The sequence below is a fragment of the Trachemys scripta genome, chromosome 3 (assembly GCF_013100865.1).
Source record: "Trachemys scripta elegans isolate TJP31775 chromosome 3, CAS_Tse_1.0, whole genome shotgun sequence".
NCBI lineage: Eukaryota > Metazoa > Chordata > Testudines > Emydidae > Trachemys > Trachemys scripta.
The window spans coordinates 54,154,491-54,177,565 of NC_048300.1; the positions used below are offsets into that span (position 1 = coordinate 54,154,491).

Genomic DNA, 23,075 nt, shown 5'->3' on the forward strand with positions numbered 1-23,075 from the left:
CCCTTTATTTATAGATTTTTCTCTGGTTCTCAACACTGTGGTATCTGAGCATTTCACATACACAAATGATTTTTATCCTCACACACCAGTTTTACAGAGGAGGAACTGAGGCACAGAGAGATGAAATGACTTGTAGAAGATCTCATAGGAAGTCTGTGGCAAAGCTGAGAATGGGACCTTGACCTCTTGAGTCCCAATCCAGTGCCTTAACCACAAGACAGCCTTCCTCCGTCTTCTTTTTAATACACTGAAACAGTGCCATTCTCCACCAATGACAAGGTGAAAGACCTCAATAATAGCATTTACAGGTCTGTCGCATCTTACGTGCATTTAACATGTGCGATTTCAGCTTTATGCAGTCGGCAAAAACCAAAAAAAAACAAAAAAAAAGAGAGAAAAATAACAATTTTAATACTGTACTTGTAGTGCGGGCGATTCCACCCGCCATTCAACTCAATGTAATTTTGACTATACGCGGTTTTCGCTTTACGCACTAACCGCGGAACGGAACCCCCGCATAAGATGAGACTCGCCTGTATTCCTTTCCGTTATTACTAAGTAATTTCATTTCCTCTCTCACTTAAGGCCTTATGTTAAAATTTCCTGTCATCGATATTATACAAATGGCAGGTTTATCAAAAAGTGTTTACTTATGTTTTCCAAGTACCATGTCCTGCCCTAGCCCAAGATTAATAGCACATCAAGGAGGCGAAAAGTTGATGGTAGATATATCCTCTGCAAAAAGATTTCTGCTGGCAGAGAATGTCCAGGAATCCAGTGATCTGGAAGAGCACTTTGCTAGTCCACTCACCAGAAGCAATGCGTGTCCTGGTAGAAGCAGCATGGTGTATGTGCTAACTGGCTAGAAAGCCAATAAGACCTCTTGTCTTGAAAATCACATACCCTTGAGGATGTGATGCATGTGCTGACATGTTAACTCAAGGGCTTTCCTAGCACTGTCTTGGACATCAGGGAGGAAACTCCCTGGCAAATGAAAACACACATCGCTTATGCAGAATTTTGGAGCTGGCCTGAATATGTTGTAATGAACTGACTAGTTTGTATTATACTACTACCCTCTGTTAGATAGAATCTGAATTGCTCAACTGTGTGTCATAGAACCTATACTACTTATAGCTAAGAGATTCTCTTTTAGCTTATGTAGAAGGGGTACTGAGCATTTGGACAACAAGAGTCTATGTTCTAGTCAAGGGGTAAGAGGGAAGGTCCTCTCATGGATCAGTAACTAATTAAAAGACAGGAAAAGAAGGGTAGAAATAAACAGTCAGTTTTCTCAATAGAGAGAGGTAAATAGCGGAGTCCCCAAGGATCTGTACTGGGGCCACTGCTGTTCAACATGTTCATAAATTATCTGGAAAAGAGGGTGAACAATGAGGTGGCAAAGTTGCAGATGATACAAAATTACTCAAGATAGTTAAGTCCAAAGCAAAGAGTCACAAAAGGATCTCACTAAACTGGGTGACTGGGCAACAAAATGGCAGATGAAATTCAATGTTGATAAATGCAAAGTAAACATAATCCCAACTATACATACAAAATGATGGGGTCTAAATTAGCTCAAGAAGATGTTGGAGTCATTGTGGATAGTTCTCTGAAAACATCTGCAGCTGCAGTCAAAAAAGCTAACAATGTTAGGAACCGTTTGGAAAGGGATAGGTAATAAGACAGAAAATATCGTAATGCCAATATATAAATCCATGGTACGCCCACACCTTGAATACTGCATACAGGTCTGGTCACCTCATCTCAAATAAAGATGTATTAGAATTGGAAAAAGTACGGGCAGCAAATATGATTAGGCGTATGGAACAGCTTCCATATGAGGAGAAGTTAAAAAGACTGGGAATGTACATCTTAGAAAAGACATGACAAATGGGGATATGATAGAGGTCTATAAAATCATGAATGGTGTGGAGAAAGCGAATAAGGAAATGTTATTTACCTCTTCACATAACATGAGAACCAGGGATCACCCAATGAAATTAATAGGCAGCAGGTTTAAAACAAACATAAGGAAGTACTTCATACAACACAGTCAACCTGTGCAACTCATTGGCAGGTAGGGTGACCAGATAGCAAGTGTAAAAAATCAGGACAAGGGGTGTGGGGGTAATAGGTGCCTATATAAGAAAAAGCCCCCAAAATCGAGATTGTCCCTATAAAATCGGGACATCTGGTCACCCTATTGGCTGGGGATGTTGTGAAGGCCAAAATATAACTGGGTTCAAAGAAGAATTAGATAAAATCATGAAAAATAGGTCCATCAATGGCTCTTCAGCCAAGATGGTCAGGGAAACAATCCTGAGCTCTGGGTGTCCCTAAGCCACTGACTGCCAGAAGTTGGGACTGGACAACTCGGTAATTGCCCTCTTCTGTTCACTCCCTCTGAAGTATCTGGCACCCCACAGTCGGAAGTCAGGATACTGGACTAGACGGACCATTGGTCTGACCCAGTATGGCCATTCTTATGTTCTTAGTCTTATTGCTGCATGAGGTTCTGAGTGGCCATGATGTGCAGTATAGTGACAATACTGACAGCCGACGTGGCCATAGTTTTGTTACAGTATATTTTTGGCCAATGCTTGTAATTGCACATAAATCCAACATTCCTGGCACCGAACTGTTTTATAACTTTTGTAAGATTTTTTTACTGCTGTAAAGTAACCCAGAGTTTATATGTATTATATAGGTGTGAATATACTCTCTCTCTCTTTCTCTGTATATATTTGTATACTAAGAGTGTAAATATTTATTCAAAATGATTTTTGCTGATTTCTTACACAGAGTGTTAAGCGTGTACTATGTGCTATAAAAATAAAGGAAATGGTTTCAAGTGCAGTGAGTTAATTTTGGTTTCTTTTTAACTGGAAAAGGCCCTTATACCAATTATTTTACATTGAACCTTCATTAACAAAAAATATGTTCCCCTAGGCTAAAAGATCCCAAGTGGAGAGGATTGGCATAACTAATAACTGTCCTGGCTTATTAGCCCCTTTGCTCTCTAATTTAAGTTTAATTTGGTACCAGCTGACAACATTGTATTCATTTCAATTGAGATTCTATGTAAAGTTACTGCAAACACACTCACCTTGTGAAGGCAGCAGCCAAAGGGTTAACACCAGAAAGTGTTCAGCGAAGCAGATCCTCATTGCAGAAGAAGCCCGCATAGCTCTAGACGCACGCCATGCCCTGCTGTACACTTTGTGAAGCTAAATGCAAGGTAAAATTGCACCTGTGCTTCTAATCATATTTCACTTGTCTTGCAAGAAGATTCAAACAGTATCAGCTTTCCAGCCAGGAGCTGCTGTTTGCATAGCCATGAGGTAAGTGCTCTGTGCAGCATTTCATCTGCTGACCTTTACCAGACTGAGAACTGGTCCAGCGCCAACTACCAGTGACACTGCTTAAATTTTAAACAGTGTGAAATGACAAGGCCCTTGGCATCTACAGACAACAACCTGAAAACACCATAGACGGGTCTGATTGCTTCCTTTGGCTTCAAAAACTATCCCAGCTCTTCGAAACAGACTTGTGAATATTGCTCAAGTTAGTGGTACCCTATGAAATAAAATAGTAATAACAACAGTACTTGTATTTCTAGAGCTTGTATTTCATAATCATTAATGAAGTCGTCCCTGCAAACCAGTTATTCTGAGAAGCAGTTGTTATTCCCCATGTTATAGACGGGAAGAAACTAAGGCACAGAGCAATTAAGCCTCAGATCCACAAAGGTACTTAGGTGCCTAAATCCCAGATTTAAGCACCTAAATCAGAGCAGGGGGACTGGACCCAGCATCTCCCACATGTGTCTGGGGGCGGGGGGTGCCCTAACCAGTGGACTACAGATTCTGTCTCTTTCTCTCACCCTCTTCCACTTCCCCAATGACTGTTCTAATGTTGATAATACCTAAATAGTCATTAGGTAAGAAAGAGAGACTTACTCTGTAGCCCAGTGCTTAGGGCATCTACCTGGGAGGTGGGAGAACCTGGATCCAGCTCCCCTGCTCCAGTCACTCTCATTATTTGTCCATGGTGGATCAGCTTCAACAGAAGAGACTGAGGGAGCCCCTCACCATCAGAATATCCCAAAGCTCAGTGGTTAGAGCAGTGGGAGATCCCTGTTCAAATCCTTTTCTCCCCCCTGTGGCAGAGAGGAGGGAATTGAACTCTGGTTACCCACATGCCAGGTGAGTGCCCTAACCACTGGGCTAAAAGTGATAAGGTGGGCACCCAGCAGCCTTCTCCTCCTCCACTACTTTGTGTGGAGCGAGGCAGACGTCTACCTAATTCCTGCAAAAAATACCTTGGGTGCCTAAGCCACCTGACTCCAAGCAGCTGGTTCCTGTTCATGAAATGCCAAGCAGAGATAGGCACCTATCTTCAAGAGAGAGGCAGGGCTCAGCCCACACTCCTCTCACCAGCACCTCCCATTGGCCAGCATAGGCGGCTCCTTGTCTAGCGTTCTGTGTTTTGTGGATCGCAGTCTAAATTGCCTGTCTCTCCCCATTCATTGTATGGGAGCCTACGTGCCTAACTTGGCTTTGTGGATCACAGTGTGTTCTTGTGATTTTCTAGGTGCCTAAAAGCAAGGCGCTGTGCCGCTCAGCATTGCAATGCCTCAGTCCCTTCTGGCTGCCACCCCAAGTGATTTGCTCAAACCGTCCTGTGTCATCAGTTAGGGAATCGCCAGAACATCCTGAAAAACAATCCGTTTAGAGATGATTCAACCATTTTTCTTTCCACATCAGACAAACTTAATTCCATCCACGGTTACCATGTCTTCGTGTGCCCCACTTCCTGACAAGCCCTTAAAAACTAAGGGCTAAATCCACCATTCTACTTAGACATTGCAATACTGAGTGTTGCAACACCTAAGCCCTAGGCATCCTGCTACCTAGTGGAATCTCAGCCCTGAGTTAGGCATGGGGAGACGTAGGCGTCTAAAAACGGGATTCACAGAAGCCAGCATCCTGTCCGGGGAGCTGTCTAAGCCAGCCAAAAGAAATTCAGAGGAAAAGCCCCAGATTCATAAAGATTCTTAGGCTCCTAACTTCCATGGATCTGAACATCTGACTGATGGGCTAGAGCAGTGGTTCCCAAACTTGTTCTGCCGCTTGTTTAGGGAAAGCCCCAGGCAGGCCGGGCCGGTTTGTTTACCTGCCGTGTCCGCAGGTTCGGCCGATCGCAGCTTCCCAGTGGCGGCGGTTCGCTGCTCCAGGCCAATGGGAGCTGCTGGAAGTGGCGCGGGCCGAGGGGTGTACTGGCTGCTAGAGAGAGGCACCTATCTCTGGTTGGGATTCTCAGCCACGAACCCTCTCCTGGAGTTAGGTGCCAAAGCCAGGTCAGCAGCCCCGTCTCACAGAAAAATTCATCCCATTAGAGCACTCACCTGAATCTGGGCCTCTCATGTCCCACGTAAGTGTCCTAACCACTGGATTATGGGTTATTCTGGGATGGGTCTCAAACGCTCCTGTTAGTATAAATAATTAAGCCGTCCTCGGGGTAGAGATGTGAACCTGGGTCTCCCTCAGCCCAGGAGAGTATTCTAAGCTGGGACAGGGACTAGGACACACACACCTGAGCCTGAAAACACCCAATCGGCTCACCCTGGCCATCATTTCTGTAGGGCCCGAACCTGTAGGCATGCGCTGAAAATGCTGACCCCACAGGCAAGATAGGTGGGGGAACGCCGACTTGAGAATCCTGTTTTGGGACTGCCAGGGCTTCGGCTTCAGTGAGGGCCCTGAGCAGCTTTCCAGCTGTGGGCGGCTTCTGTGCTTAGGCGACTTTGCGGACGGTGACTGGTGGACACTTAGTCTCCTCTGGGATTAGGCGGAAGCTGAGCAGTGGTTTTGAGAACATCAGTGTTGCCTAAATATTGGACTTAGGCACTTAAAGACGCAGTTAGGTACCTAAGTACTATTGTGGACCTAGCCAAAAGAGCCTGTGTGTCCTCTCCATAGACGTGGACGTTGTCATAGCACTTTAAGTACGAGTAGGGGGCTTGTCCCACTGTCCTCCTCAGCTACAGTTTATAATCAGCCAAACCAAAACTCTGGATTGGAGCATCAAGCATTTTGAAATCAGGATCCAAACTACACATTGTAGGCCATTTATGATGAATACTTATAAGAATAATGTCACAAACAGAGGTTGTGACTTCCACTGGGAAATAGGTGGCAGGCATAGGGGCAAAGACGATGGACCTTGCAACTTTTCCATAAATAAATAGAATAAATCCAGTCTCCAGAGCTCATCCTACACTTGCCTACTCTCTGTCCCTCCATACAGGCTCACCACTGTTAGTGCAAGAGCTTTCTCTCAACTTCCGCCACCTGGAACAACACCTTTCAGCCTCTTAATTTTTCCTCTCCCTTTGCTAACATTTAATTCTGTGACTGCATTATTTAACACTGTCAAGGCTTTGGGGAGACAGTGGTATGAAAGATGCAATACAGAATATATATATTTTTATTTTACTGCTTTGTCAATATGGGGCCTGTATGCTAAAATATAGGCAATACTGCCTGCAAGCAAGGTGCTTTCTAAAAGTTTTCTATGAGGCCTTAATTGCTCTTTAATCAGTTGTATAATTAACAGCTTTGGACACCATAGATGTCATCAGTTCTATCATTTTTTATTCTTAATTATTACTATTGGACCTGAAGCCCCAGTTGAAGCCAAGGGCAGCTAATAATGACGATGGCCTTCCCCAAAGCAGTCATTACAAAACTATGAACCAAACTTTCCTGACTTTCCCCCATCAGTGCAAAAGATCCTACAGATAACAGGCTGAGATTTACTGTATAGCCTGCAACTAAAAATTTGTACCAGCTGCACAGCTTTTAAATCTGAGTCAAAGAAGTTAATCTAATGGGACAGTTTCCATCTTGCAGCCTCACTTCCTCCCTCTTTCATCTGAAGATATACACACACACACACATATACACACACACACGCACACATACTAAACCTCACAAAAATGATGGGGTGCAAGTATTATCCCCATTTTACAGAGGGGATACACAAAGGCATAGAAAAGTTATGTGAGTCAGTGCATAAGCTGCAACTAAAACTGATGAGTCCCAACACCCAGTTCTCTACTCTGATCATTAGACCACTCTTCAAGGACAACAATCCACATGGCAAATAAATTGCCACCTGTTACAGAGGATCTAGTAGAGGCAAACTAAAATAATCCAGAAATGAATATGGCAAATAAAAAATGGGATAATACAGTCTTCTTGTTGAAAAACTTCAGTATTTATCCTGGAAATTGTCTTCTCTTATGAGATCTGGTAAGTGATCTGCTCCTGTAACAGTTTCCCCTACATTAGTGGAATCACATCTGTAAGGATGTCTTCTGAAGGACAATGACTCATACATAACTTTTGTGCCCCACAAATAAAAATACAAGATATTTTTGGCAGGTCTGAACAGCTGTGCTCCCATGTAAATACCCATTAAAAGCATGGGTTTGTGTCTCTAGGGAACAATGCAATGCACATGGTACTGAAATGGTCTTCCAGGATCACCTGATATTTTAAGTAAATTCCAGTATTAAGGATGGTGGTTATAATGTTAAAGACTTCTTGGTTTAGGTCCTAACCTAGAGTTCTAATCGAAATAGGTTTGCTGAACCCATCCTCATTGCTTGGTCTCCTACCCAGCAACAGTCTCACTTCACAGAAACCATTCTGCAAAAGGGAGTAATCTGCAGATTACCACCTCAGCAGAGGGTCTCTGAACAAGGAGCCCACAGCACCTCTCACTCCTAGGGAAGGATGGAAAGTTTGTGCTGTCAATTATTGGCAAGAGAGAGTGGAAAAAGCTCAGATTGCATCTGCCTGAACTATACTGTTGACAAATAGCAGATTTTCAGTTTCCAACCCTGCCACATTGTGTCGACCTTCACAAGGTCAAAATAGTTGGACTGGGTTTTGACATACAAGAAGATTGGAAATCTCAGGCAGGGTGGAAGCTAGGAAGCGCATCTAGGCAGTTGCTGTAATTCCCAATCCCCTTGACTGAGTAGTTGTGCCCTCACACCCTATATCCCTCCCAGCACACAGTGAAACCTGTCTTAAGGGGCCAGCAAAAGTCAGGTCCCTGATCTTTAACTAAATGTTAGATAACAATATGCTGGAGACACTCAGGATCCTTTTGTGGTCTCCATTTAGATCCCTTTCTGCACTGGAGAGCTGCTTCTTATGCAGGCTGCACTGTTCTTTGGCCTACCTGAGGTGATAGAGACATCCCTACAGCATGGGGCTGCAGCTCTGGGGCTTACTATTTAAGAGGACTAAAACAAGTGCTGCCAAGAGATAAACAGTCCTGAAGACTAGAGACTGGCCACCAGAACCATTCCTTCCAAGCCCTCTTTTTCTCCCCATTCCTCATAAAATGGGACCCAGGTCCAAACCATCCTGGCATTCAGTTTTGCATCTCTAAAGCCAGACCCGTGTTGCTATTTCCACAAACACTGCTGGTGATGCTGTCATCGATGTAGGGGGTCAATGCACCATGAATGCCCTTCACATCCCCCTTTGAAAACTAAAAGCCATATCCCCAGCTAGAGTAAAAAAGCCTTGAAGTCAACGGACTTATGCTTATTTATACCAGCTGAGAATCTAGCCCTTAAATGCTCATTTTTGTTTTTCTCTGATGCATTAAATAAAGGCCTGAAGGGGCTTTTTCCTGCTTAGTTTTTTTTTTTTTTTTTTAAGGGCAGTTCTTGTCTACTCCTGTTTTTCCTGAAAGACTCGGGGGGCTGTTGTGAAGATAAATTCACAGCATGGTGATGTTGACCATGTCAGTACTGGTCTGGATTGGGATGGGGGATTCCATTCACCTATGAATGATCCCTGCTTGGGCTGTGTGCAGCTGTCAGGATTAGGCCCATAACTGTTGGGAGATACAATAGGATTCAATCGAGCGATTCAAAAAACCTAATTTATAAACATCACACACACATTTCTGCCTGTAACACCAGAGACTGGCTGCCATGATTTTAGCATTGAGATGTTATTGTTCACACTGGGTTATGAACTGGTTTTTCCAAGCTATACGGATAACAATAGCTACCAATTAAACTGCTGGTTTAAATGGCCCAGCTCAAACTAATATGAAACCAAATAACAAAATTTTAAAATAAGGAACTAGACTAGAGGTCCCCAAACTGTCAGGCACACACCCCCCCCCCGGGGGGGTGGGGGGGGAATGGAGGAATGTTCGGGGGTGCACAGTGGGCCTGGGCCAGCCCCACGGGGGGGGCGAGGAGGGAGCACAACCCAGCTCTGCTCTGGCCCCACTCACAGCTGCAGCCCCAGCCCCACACCTGACCCCATCCCCTGCCTCGCTGTGGCTTCGTATCCGGCCATGCACCTGGCTGCTGGCCCCCACCGTGGCCCGGCTGTGGCTCCACTCCCGCCCCCATTCTTGGCCCTGGGTCCCAGCTCTGTTCCCAGCCCAGGGCCAAGGCTGGGGATGAGAGCAGTGCCACACCCAGCCGCGGGCCCAGCTGCTGCCTTCCGCTACGGCCCAGCTGTGGCTCTGCTCCCACCCCTGCCCCCAACTGCAGCCGCAGCCTCGGCCCTCTTACCCCTTCCATGTCCCTATTCCCACCACCCTGGGACCTGCAGCCCCACTCCCAGGTGCGAGGGGTGGGGGGTGTGGATAGAAGAAAGGTGGGCATGACCCTGAAAAGTTTAGGGACTGCTGAACTAGACCCAACTATTACAAACTTTATCATCATTCTATGCCAAGTATAAACGAGATGGTTTAATCCACGGAGGAATCTGTTACAATAGGAAGCATTAGCTCACCTCAACATATTATCACTTAGCTCTGAGCTGAACAGTCACTCAGGCAGGGGTTATATAGACTTCAGCTACCCATCCCAACTACATTTAGCTCTTTAAATTGAGTAGTAGCTGCAACAAACAAATATCTTGACTGCTGTTCAAGCTGGATAGATATGTGTATTGCACATTGTCAAGGCTGATTCCCCACTCTGGCACTTTGAGTGCAGAAGGTGGGGGCCCGCAAGGATTCAAAAACTTAATACTGGCCACTCCAGGCTTGAATTATGCTCTCAATGTTACAGCTTTTCTCTGACCTTGGCTTGGTAAACACTGCCACCACCCAAATGCAAAACCCCTTTTGAACCCAGGAAGTTGCACTTGGGAATTCCTTCCTGTGGGATACCCTCAAGCACTTTCACTCCCCCCCCCCTCGTGAAGAGCTGAGAAGGAAAATAAAGGAAATTAGCTGTTGCCACCAACTAATTAAACAACATATGCACAAACCTCTTAGGACACCAAAAAGACAATCCTGTTCTTAAAAAAATGTAAATTTTATTAAAAACAAAAAGAAAGAAAATACATCTGGAACTTAGGCTTTTGCTAGATTTTAAAAGAGCAATTCCAAAAATTAAGCACCCAAAATAGCTTTCTTGGGGGTTCAGCTTAAAGGTTACGAGCAAGATTCCAGTATCAGAGGGGTAGCCGTGTTAGTCTGAATCTGTAAAAAGCAACAGAGGGTCCTGTGGCACCTTTAAGACTAACAGAAGTATTGGGAGCATGAGCTTTCGTGGGTAAGAACCTCACTTCTTCAGATGCAAGTAATGGAAATTTCCAGAGGCAGGTATAAATCAATATACTGACATTTGATTATACTGATTTATACCTGCCTCTGGAAATTTCCATTACTTGCATCTGAAGAAGTGAGGTTCTTACCCACGAAAGCTCATGCTCCCAATACTTCTGTTAGTCTTAAAGGTGCCACAGGACCCTCTGTTGCTTTTTCCAAGATTCCAGTCAGCTCTAATTCTATCTGTCACCGTTTTCCTACCTCTGCTTAAATCAACTGACATCAGAGGCTTTATTACAGTATCAGAATTCAAAGTCAATTGGCAGGAATTTGGTAGAGACAACAGCACCTTCTTTTCCAGTCATTATATAACAAGGATGAAAATAGCTCACTCAATGCAGTCTCTCTCCCAAGTGAAAAGACAAGTTTCTAACAGCTGGTTTTCAGTCGGCTCCAATAAATTCTATATACATAGACCATTCCTCCGATACTGCATGTTCAGCCACTTGCAACCAGCCCCTTTCAGATGCACCCCAGAATCATTTGCTCCAGCTCTCGCAGCATTTCAGAGAGGCAGCACAAGGGGTTGTTTACAGGGTACTACTTCACCTTCAGCAGCAGAGTTGGAAGATAAGCACTTCCCAGGTCTTGCCTGTGTCTGCTCCTCTCCCTGCACTCTAGATGTCATTTGGATTGAATAAGACATGAAAATGTTCTGTCTGAGGTCGCCAGCCTCCATTCTGCTCATTTCCCACCTACCATTTTTCTCCTTTCAACGCTTTCAAAATTTTCCTCCTTTCCCCAGTATTCTCACAAGTCCCCAAACCGCATCCTCAATATTTGCCCCCCCCGCTCAAGTGCGTATCTCTGCCCCACCATCCTTCTCAGCCTGGACACATTCTCATTTCCCTCCCCCCATCAATTCTTCACTTTGCTCTCTATCTGCCTTCTCCTCAGGTCCCCAACGGTCCCCTTGGCTCTGGCAGGTTCTACTGTTGAAATCTCACATGCACTGAGGATTCTCCAGTTGCATGTGCAAATCAGGTAACCGGGCTCATAAGCAGTTAGATGGATTTGGGCACCACTACCTTAATTGCATAGCACAAGCTTCACTGTAACTGTGCACACAAACTGGACATGTGACTACATACCCTAAGCTGTCTGAAAATCAGGCCCTAAATAGCTGCTGTTTGGTGAGGAGAGAGTGGCTATTTCTGAGAGAAATGATGAGGTTTGCCGTGGATTAGCAATGTTCTACTATATTGTGCATCCCCCTTGATCCCAATCTTCAATTCATTCACCTTTGTCTTTCAAATCCTTATTACAGAGTAAAAATTCTCCCCAAAGCAAGAAAACAAACAAAATTAAGAGTCAAGACAACTCTCTCCCCACCCTGGCATCTGAACATTAGCCTGCCCCTCCCTGTGCTTGATCCCAACCCAAAGGACAGAGTACTAGAGTTTTCCTCACCCTATTATTTTAGAGCCATTTTGCTCCCCCATTATGACAACAGCTCTCACCTTTGGCTAGCAATTTACATGCCATCCTGCTATCCGTGGGCACTGTCAATGCATCGCTCCATTGCTGAACTAGCAGGGTGGTGAACGTGGGGCATTCAGTCTGCATCTAGCCTCCAGGAGCCACAGTGGATTAGCATTTGTGATATACCTCAGCGAAATAGGCTGGGAGAGCCTCAAGGTTGGCCCTAAAGCCAGAGACTGTTCAGTAAACTCGTGTAATGACTCAGCAGAAAAAGCACTTGCAGTCAGCAGGGTCATCTCCTTAAGGATTAGTGTTCTAACATGAAAGGCAGGGTGGGTTAGTGAATTGGCCTCTGGCCACTGAATCAGGCAACCCCACTTCTGTTACCAGTTTGGCCATTGACCTGATGTTTGATCTCCAGCAAGTCACTTCACCTCTTTATACCTCCGACTCCCCCACCCTTGGTCTTGATTATTTAGATGCTGAGTCAGGGATGTCACATGTTCCTGCTGTACCTAGCAAAATAGGCCTCTGATGTTAGTTGGGGCCTCTAGGTGCTACCGTAATAAAATTACACTAAGGATAAATTAACAAATGCAGAAAGGAAACAGGAAACACATCGTTTGGGTTTGTGCCAGTCCTAGTATCCTGGGTGGGGATCCCATTCCAAACCTTCCCAAAAGCATTTTGTCTCTTTTGTTTCCCAAGCAACCACTTCAGTTGTATTCCACATGTTCTCCTGTTCAAGAGGAGGGAGAAGAGGAGCTGCAGTTAGCCCAATGTTCACTAGGGAGCACCCCTGCTACATCTTCCATAAGGCATGGAGCCCCCTTGTCAGCAGGGGCAAAACTGGATCCTTCTGTGTTCTGAGTTCCCATCACATGGTAAAACTGTCTCAACTGTACAGCTGACACAAAAACCCAACCAGACAGAACCAATATACTGGCAGGAAACACTTTATTCCCATCAACCCTGTGAAACAATGTACACATGAGCTACACTCCAGGCCAGTAGCAAGTTAAGAGGTGGTTACATAAGCTACCTTTTAATTTGACTCCACGAACCCTACAACTGAACAAATAAAACAGACTGGGGGGGGGGGTTCTTTTGCTATACATAAAAGCCTCTTTTCTCCTAAGTACAAAAACTTCCCACTGTATCCCCAGGGGCTGGAGAGAAGCTGAAGAAGAAGCTAAAACAAATAATATTTATTCAGCAGTGAAGGGCTCTAGAGGGAGGTGTGCCTAAAGGGAGGGGAACTGTGAGGAGAGAGGACTTTGAGATTGAGGGAGGGAGAAACCGGGGATCTCAGAAGATGCTACCCCTAAAAAAACCCACAACTTTAAAATAAGCTCTGGGTAGTGAGCAAGTTCAAGTTGCTTGAAGGAGTAAATGTAATGCAGGCTTTGTTTATTTAACTCAGGATATTCTTTAACAGTATCACTCCCCACAGAAGCCTCAGTTCAACATTTTGGCATTTGGTGTTTTCTGCAGTGCCTTGCTCCTTCTCTAAAGAACAATTCCACACCACACTAAGCCTATACCATTTTCACCTGGTTTTTAGAAAAATCTTCCAAAATCCCAAGTTCCAAGGTGTTGTAGAACACCTCTGAAGATACTAAGTTCCTGGATGCTGTTAGAAGTTTTCTGAAGGTGGCAAGTTCCAGGGCACTCCGTAATGTTTCAGAACTAGGTTCCTGGCTCAGAGGTGCACTAGAATGTTCCAGAAGATTCTGAGTTCCTGGTGCTCTAGAACATCAAATTTACACTACATTACCTATGCAGTTCTAAGTTAATCTAAAACACTTCAGAAGGTTTGAATCATTTCACCCATTCTTTACTGCGATAAAAGACCTTGGTGATGGAGGGAAATTCACAGAAAGATAATACAGAATGCAACAACAAGTTAGACTACTGTATAGCTTCAGGTATGAAAAAAAAGACGTAAATTTAAAATTCTCAGACTCATGGGCCTCTTTGGCTGGGTCCTTCTGTGCTGCTCTTTGGCCTTGTGACTTAATGGGCAAGGCCCCATTTTCAAGGTCCTTCTATTTTTCTGCTTTCATGGGCCCCATGTGCCTCACTCTGCCTGTGTTCAGGGTCCTATATATCCCTCCTTTCTTTCCCTCTGCCTTTCAGGGTTGTGTGAATATGTGTAGGAGTGCTCAATTTTTCAGAAATGGATATATACCCAGGTCACTTTTTCTGCTTCCAGGGCCCCACCTCTCTCCTTTATCCCCTTTCCCACAAGCTCTTGTTGGTATGTCTACACTGTGGCTAGGAGCAAGCCTCTCAGCCCAGGTAGGCAAACTCATGCTAGTGGCACTCGAACAAGTATGTTAAAAATAGCAGTGTTACCATTGTGGCTTGGATAGCAGCTTGGACTCTCAAGCCTATAGGGACAGGTAGGCTTCAGATCCCAAGCTCCAGCCTGAGCTGCAAGGTCCACACTGCTATTTTTAGCATGCTAGCTTGAGCCCCACTAGTGCAAATCTCCCAGCTCCAATGTAGACGTACCCTTTGTGTCTTGGGGGCAGCATACTTCTCTCTTCCTCACTCACTTTATTTTCTTAGCCTGGAGTATTTGCCTCTCACTCTCTGCTTCTGGGCAGGGCCGGCTCCAGACACCAGCTAAGGAAGCAGGTGCTTGGGGTGGCCAATACAAAGGGGCAGCACTCCGTCTGCTATTGGGGCGGCCTGTCCACGTCTTCGGCGGGAATTCAGTGGCGGGTCCCTCAGTCCCTCTCTTCCTCTTTGAGCTACTGCTGAAGGGGAAGAGAGAGACTGAAGGACCCGCCACCGAAGTGCCGCCGAAGAATGGAGCGGCGAGATTGAGCTGCCGCCGAAGTGCCGCCGATCGGCTTTTTTTTTTTTTCTCCCGCCGCTTGGGGCAGCAGAAAACCTGGAGCCGGCCCTGCTTCTAGGGCCCAATCATCCACCCCTCTCTCTCTCATTGTGTCTAAGGCCCATCTCTCCCTCCCTCCCTAAATGTGTCTGTGTATAAATACATTATTTTCTTTTTTATACAATTACAAAACACAACATTTATACATAATTATTGTTTTTCAAAGATCTATGTAAAACCTCTCAGGAACAAACGCTGAAGAAATAAAACCTTATAAAAATACGCGATTTGTTTAATTCTACTTCATAATATACTATATACATCTGGATCTATAAACTTATTCCTTTCTCCAAAAACATAGAATAAAATCATTGCCAGTATAATGTCCACCACTTCATTTATCTACCCCATCAAGTGCCACACTGTAAACTGCCCTGGAGGCTACTGGTCCTCCTTCACTGGAGTTCCATGTCTAAAAGGTCCCGGAGGGATTTTATCACATGTTGTGGTTGGCTGGAAGCATGATCCTCTAGGCTGCGTCCCATCTCTTTGTACAGGCTTTTAGCAAGCTTGCAGACCACAGTCCTGACATTCCCGCTCCTACCAGGTAACACCCCATTTCCGATCATGTTGTTCAGGAAATACCAGAGAACAGGCAGGGTGTGACGTTCCACAGCCTGGGGTTTCCGAGGGTAGACAGAAGCTACAAGCGCTGCAGGACAGAAGATAAAGCATCTTAACAATCAAGATGGAAGCCCATCTTTATTTTTAGTTCCTCAAAACTGTTTCTGACTGCTGTCTGGAATCTGAATGCAAACCATACAATTCTCTATAAGCAAACTGAAATATTATCCATTAAATAGAACTATTGACCTCAAATTACCTTAACTTCTCCAAATCAGAGGCCTCATGCTGAACACGACAGCCCTAAAGAAGTAATTAATATAATTCTTGTAAACTGTTGGACTGATGAACCTTTGATAACATATGATAGAAGTGTCAAATCTCTATTTCCAGTAATCAGCAGTCTAAAATAGCTGTACCAAATTTCAAGATTATAGCTCAAAAGGGCTCTTGTATGGTTGAACTCCAATAAGTGACACTGTTGACCTTTTGGTGAACTCTGATGAAAAAAACATAAGTCTAATTTGGGGTTTCCTTGTGCTCAGTGGCCCATAATGAATGTCTGTACTAAATTTCAAAATTCTAACCCACGGGATTAAAATCCGATCAGAAAGATGGATGATCTATTGGTGCTTCTGATGGGAAGGTCTAATTTGCGATTTTTTTTGAACTTAATGACTCATAATGAATGTTCCAAATTTCAAGATGTCTAGCTATCTAAGGTACTAATATAGCCACCATGATCAGTGTTTGGGTGCCTGACAATCTTTAATATATTTATCCTCACAACATGCCTGTGATGTAGGAAGGTGCTATTATACCCATTTTAGAGAGAAGAAACTGAGGCACAGATAGAGCATAAGTGACTTGCCCCAGATCACACAGTGACTTGCCCCTGTAGTGGAACAGGGAATTAAACCCAGGTCTCCCAAATACAAGGATAAAGCCCTAATCACTAGACAGTTCTTCCTTTCACCCTTCATGAGATGAGATCTCAATTCACTTTCTCAATTGGATAGATGGCTACATTAAAAACAAACAAAAACCTGACACTACCGGGCATCTTTGCTGGCAGTTTCCATAGAGAGGCCAAGAACTGATATGGCCTGGAGACTGAATTCTCAGTCTGATAGAGGTAAATTGAGGCACATTAGCTGGTGATAGTGTGAGGGAAGCATACGTTGCTATTCTGTGGTTAAAGCAATTTCATATTCCCAGCACTGTAAGTCTGGCACCTTTCACCAGCATTAAATTCACTTTTTTTAAAAAATCAGCCTTAAATAATACTTAAACAACCATAATAAATCAGCAAAGGGTTACAGTCCCTCATTTAAAAAGGAGATAATTAGAGCACAGGTGCTATTAAATGTAGTGGCCACCACGGAGTTTAGAAGAGAGAGCTGCCTGTTCCCAATAAATCCCAGAGGGAACATCTGCTCTTTCTAAACTGGCCCCAATTTATATTTAAATGCTTTATTTGCAAAAAGAGATTAAATTGCTGTAGAATTCAATTCTATGTGTACAGAGATTTACTTTATGCAGATTACCTTTAACAGCCCTGTTAGGTTTGCCATGGATGCCCTTAAGAGAGTCGTAATGAACGAGCAAACCTTATTAAACCTTGGATTAAAAGAAGCTGGAATAATTAGCAGTAGATTTAGCCCTAATTAAAGCAAGGCTATAATTAGGCTGCTTTCAGCGTACATTGAGAAGATCGATTTTGCCATTTCTTGGCTGCCACTGGACATAAGCTGTTATTATAGGTCAAGAAACAGCAGCATTTTTAGCTTGTAGGATTCAGCTGATGTGGAAATAGACTATATTTATACACATTGAAATAATGGAAATGCAATATCATGTTTCTGGGTAGAAGCAGATAGCCTGCAGGGTCAGGAAGGAAGTGCCTGCTCACAGGGAGGGACATCCTTGCAACAACCATTATTCACATGGACAGTCTGCACTCATGCTGGTAGTCCCAGCTTTTGTGGGATCCAGCCCAAAACGTTTGCCACAAGAGAACTCCTTCCCCAGAGCTCTTTGTCAGAGAGGCAAAACAGACCCCAAGAATAGAAAAATATCTGTGACCACAAAATGTTCCATAGCTGGGTGTGGGTGTCCGTAAGCTGTCAGGGATAGACATTTGTCTAAGGAAGCAGAACCTGTGGGCCTAGCCCTGATCTCACACTGCCACCCTTTAAAAAATGTTCAGGAGACAGCCGGAATACTTGTAGTTTCTCTTTCTTAGGAGAGAATTTTGAGACCTCCCATCGATGATTCATTACTAGACTCTGAAAGCCCAATTCTCCATTGCCTTGCATCTTGCACAGTCATTTACACCTGTGCAAAGTGTATGTAATACATGACCAGATCAGAGCAGGAGCATTTTACAAGCACTTTACACAGGTGTAATTGACTTCACAGGGTGCAGGGCACTGGAGGAACAGGCCTAGTGCCTCCTGCTGTTCCATGGGCTATAGCTTTGTAAATGCATAGGGGATTTCCTCACATCTGTCATTTCCCAAGAGTCTTTTTTGAATTTAATCCAAGTGAATCATGAAAAGTCCAGTTCAGCTGAGCTGTTTGTTACCTGACAGGTGTTCCGTGATGTCCTGCATGGCTCGACCACTGATGAAATGCACTCTGCTGGCAAATGCTTGTAGAAGCAACGCATTATCTGAAAGGGACAGAGACACATTCATGATCCTTGTTTCTGAGATTGTAAACAACAAAGAAAATATTTGCACCTTCTAAAATACAGCAAATTTCAGAGAATATGGGGTACATTTAATCTCTTGACGTTAACGTGGGATGGTTTCAAATTCAGAACAAAAGTTCCTGATCCCACATCAGCAGGTGTGAAATTCACCACTGTGCAGAGTGCTAGCACAAGTCCCACACCCTGCAACTAAATCAGTCCCTCACAGTTTAAACGGGATGTAGGTGACACATAGGCCTTGTGTTTTATTTCTGCAGAGAAGTGATTTTTACACTCAGTGAACATCTGTGCAAATTTAAAATCAGTTCCTCCTTTACTTACTTGCCAAGAACTCTGCACAAGATTTTGTGTTGTCCCTGCAAGAACAAATTATCTTATCACCACCACCATCTGCAACTTGTGCTTGTGATATCAAGAGCCATTTCAGAAAAAGAGAGAGAAAAAGACCCAATAACTCAGATCTTGGCAGGGAGGTAAAAGAAGAACTGATTTCCCAATATTTTGTTGTCAAATGTATTTTTCATCCACAGCTTGTGATTGATTTAGGATCCTGGCTGTTGTTTTAAAACTACTGCACAAAGTGACCAACAATAGTTGGTTCTGTTGGTTCTGACAAGCTTGGCAGAGTTGTTTTTGGATGGTAGTATTTGGATGAGCTACCTCCATGGAACATCCAGATGCCTTAAATAGTGAGGGTGATGGGTCCGTAGGTTACATGCTTCCTTCTGTATCAACACTGAGCCAAAGCCCGAACACGGTTTTAAGGGACACAGTATTGTTATAGATGCCATCTTTTGTATGAGACATAAAACTGAGATCATTAATGATCACGTTGTACTTTTTGCAAGCAGACAACAGGGGGTATTTGGCACTGGTGCTCTGGCTAAATTCCAACACTGGTAATTACATTCTGTCCCTCAAGAATTCCAAATAGACGCTTCACTTCCAGCCCTAAACTGTTGTGTGGTATTGATATGTGCTGTTAAATAGTTGCTGTGTTCCCCTCAGACAGAGATGGTTACACGTCAGTTGCTGTTTGAAACAATTGCTTTGAAATCCTGATATGAAAGGTGTTATAGCAGGGCAAAATATTAGTTATTAGTATTGATCTCAATAAAGCTTTTCCATTCACCGTTAAAACTATTGTTGGGACCCCTTCATTTTTTTAAGGTGCTAAGTTTACAGGCAATGCTCTCTTCTCAATTAAAAATTTTGAAACACTGCAAGCTCGCAAGAGTCAACAACCAATTTATACAAGCTTTACCTCGGAACTGCCTGCAGCACAGGGCAGCTTTAAATGGAGGCTGGGAGTGAGAAAGCAATGCAGCAGGTGATGCTATTTTCAGTAACTCAGCTTTGACTCTATCCAATAAATACTAAATTGGTTTACTGGTTGCAAGACAGGCAGCTCAGTGTTAGCCACAGTATTAAATATGATGAGATGATTCCTTTGCATTCTCATGTCATTTTCAGTACAGCAGTGTCAGCCTCCTTAGAAGGAATCTCCCTTGGAGACCTGATGTTATATCATTAACACAATGCTTATTAGTACTGTTTGTTATAATGAGTCCTCCTTCCCTGTGATTTACCCTGGCAGAAGGCTCGAGGCGCTATATATAGCATAGTAAAAATTACTTCAAATGCATTTACAAATATAAAAGCCTCCCTGTAAAAGCTTAACAAGTAAAACCATCCAAGGGGTTTAAAAAAAATCATAGGTATATACTGGACTTGCCACACCAGATCAGACCAGTGGTCCATTTAGAATGAGGTTTTCAAAGTTCTTTGTGTATATAGATATCTTCCTACTGTATTTTCCACAGCATGCATCTGATGAAGTGGGCTGCAGCCCACGAAAGCTTATGCTCAAATAAATTTGTTAGTGTCTAAGGTGCCATAAGTACTCCTGTTCTTTTTGCGAATACAGACTAACATGGCTGCAACTCTGAAACCTGAGAGAAGAGTTAGGCTCCCAATTCCCATTGACCTCCTATGGGAATTAGGCACCTGTCATTTGTGCCTTTGAAATTCTCCCCCCTAGTCCAGTGTCCTGTAACAAACTGAAATAAGCCCAAATCGATCTTAGGCACTCAAACCGATTTAAGTGTCCACACTGAGGAATTGCCCCAGTTTGACTCCGTCGATTTAGAACCCGATTTAGTTAAATCAGGGCAATTTTGGTGCGGTTGCTCATCTGTAAAATGGAGATAATGATACCTCCTTTATCTCATCGTTTGTCTGCCTTGTCTATTTAAACTGTAAGCTTTTTGGGACAGGGACTGTCTCTAGCTATGTTTGCACAGCATCTAATACAACAGGGCCCTAAGTTCATTTGGAGCATATCTAAGCCCTATCGGAATGCATGTAATAAGGAAAAACAGTCTCTGTTGGTTAGAGGTTATGTCCTGAAGCACAAGGATTTATAAAAAGGACAAAAAAAATAAATACAGGACAAAGTGGGGGTCAAATTAAAAAACCCAAACACACAAAAAACCCTCTGGAATAGAAAGGTTTAAAGTGTTTTAAAAGTGGGGAGAGGTGGATGCCAGGGAAGATCGAGTTCCATATTCTAGGCCCCATCACCATAAAGGGCTGATTAGCCCCCAACCTATCATGCTGGGTCCTTTAAATGGTGATGAATTGTGTTCTGTTCACTGATAATGGACAGAAAAAAGTACAGGGCCATTTATGGCCTTCAGACAAAAACTGGGGACTCTCCAAGCTAGATGTCAAAGTAAAGGTAGATAAATGGTGCTGGGGATTATTCAGAGCCAATTCAGTTTGTTTCCAGGTGGATTTTTGGTCTCAAGAGCAATAATTTTACGATAGGCTACTGAGCAATTTTGTAAACACTTTGCATTGCTGCTGGGATCATCAAAGGTGGTAGATGGGAAAATCCTGCCTAAAATTCATATTTTGATGCCTGTGAACAACCAGAGTTTCCCAGCTGCATCTAGGGTCCAAAATATAGGAGTTAGAGTGATTGGGGCATGCACACAACTTACCTCCTGTAGGTTAGGAAAGTAGTAGGGACTTGCCACGCATGGTTTTCTAACTGTGAAGGTGACAATATTTAAAGACAAGGGGCCTGATTCACTCTACTGGGTTTGCCACTACAATCCCAATTAGGGCTGTCAATTAATCACAGTTAACTCATGCGATTAACTAAAAAAAATAATCGTGATTAATCTCTGTTTTAATTGCCCTGTTCCACTAGAATACCAATTGAAATTTATTAAATATTTTGGATGTTTTTCTACATTTTCATTTATATTGTATTCTGTGTAATTGAAATCAAAGTGTATATTTTTTTTATTACAAATATTTGCACTGTAAAAATGATAAAAGAAACAGTATTTTTCAATTCAGCTCATACAAGTACTGTAGTGCAATCTCTTTGTCATGAAAGTGCAACCTACAAATGTAGATTTTTTTTTTTTTTTGGTTACATACAGCGGCGGCTCCAGGCACCAGCGCTCCAAGTGCATGCCTGGGGCGGCAAGCCGCGGGGGGCACCCTGCCGGTCCCTGTGAGGGCAGCAGTCAGGCAGCCTTCGGCGGCTTGCCTGCGGGAGGTCCACTGGTCCCGCGGATTCGGCGGCAATTTGGCGGAGGATACGCCGAAGGCGCGGGACCGGCAGACCTCCTGCAGGCATGCCGCCGAATCCGCGGGACCGGGGATCTCCTGCAGACATGCCGCCGAAGGCAGCCTGACTGCCGTGCTTGAGGCGGCAAAAAAGCTAGAGCCACCCCTGGTTACATAACTGCACTCAAGAAACAAAACAATGTAAAACTTTAGCACCTACTAGTCCATTCAGTCCTACTTCTTGTTCAGCCAACTTTGTTTACATTTACAGGAGATAATGCTGCTCACTTCTTGTTTACAATGTCACCTGAAAGTGAGAACAGGCATTTGCATGGCACTTTTGTAGCTGGCATTGAAAGGTATTTAGGTGCCAGATATGCTAAATATTCGTATGCCCCTTCATGCTTTGGCCACCATTCCATAGGACATGTTTCCATGCTGATGACACTCGTTAAAAAATAATGTGTTAATTAAATTTGTGACTGAACTCCTTGGGAGAGAATTATATGTTCCCTGCTCTGTTTTACCTACATCCTGCCATATATTTAATGATATAGCAGTCTCGAATGATGACTCAGTACATGTTCATTTTAAGAACACTTTCACTGCAGATTTCACAAAATGCAAAGAAGATACCTATGTGAGATTTCTAATGATAGCTACAGCACTCCACCCAAGGTTTAAGAATCTGAAGTGCCTACCAAAATCTGAGAGAGATGAGGTGTGAAGCATGCTTTCAGAAGTCTTAAAAGAGCAACACTTTGATGCAGAAACTACAGAACCTGAACCACCAAAAAAGAAAATCAACCTTCTGCTGGTGGCATCTGATTCAGATAGTGAAAATGAACATGTCGGTCCGCACTGCTTTGGATTGTTATCAAGCAGAACCTGTCATCAGCATGGACGCATGTCCCCTGGAATGGTGGTTGAAGCATGAAGGGACATATGAATCTTTAGCACATCTGGCTTGTAAATATCTTGTGACGCTGGCTACAACAGTGCCAGGCAAACACCTGTTTTCACTTTCAGGTGAGATAGTAAACAAGAAGAGGGCAGCATTATCTTCTGCAAATGTAAAAAAACGTTTTTGCCTGAGCGACTGGCTGAACAAGAAGTAGGACTGAGTGGACTTGCAGACTCTAAAATTTTACATTGTTTTATTTTTGAATGCAGGTTTTTTGTACATAATTCTACATTTGTAAGTTCAACTTT

General features: G+C 43.6%; 1 protein-coding gene and 1 long non-coding RNA gene across 3 annotated transcripts in view; both read right to left on the minus strand.

Moving 5' to 3' along the window:
• Positions 1–3,372, minus strand: part of LOC117874538 — a 39,728-nt gene extending 36,356 nt beyond the window's left edge. Inside the window, exon 1 of one of the 2 annotated variants that reach the window (XR_004645015.1) lies at positions 3,110–3,372. This is a non-coding gene — a long non-coding RNA (uncharacterized LOC117874538). The remainder of the gene's footprint in view (positions 1–3,109) is intronic. The other variant, XR_004645012.1, reaches the window with a different exon arrangement.
• An 11,706-nt stretch (positions 3,373–15,078) lies between these two features.
• The window catches only part of TOGARAM2 (TOG array regulator of axonemal microtubules 2), a 44,072-nt gene continuing 36,075 nt past the window's right edge, over positions 15,079–23,075 (minus strand). The window contains exons 18-19 of the mRNA XM_034764764.1: positions 18,150–18,236; positions 15,079–15,650 (exon numbers count right to left, since the gene is read on the minus strand). Coding sequence (XP_034620655.1) covers positions 15,394–15,650; positions 18,150–18,236 — 344 coding nt within the window. The 3' untranslated portion in view covers positions 15,079–15,393. The remainder of the gene's footprint in view (positions 15,651–18,149; positions 18,237–23,075) is intronic.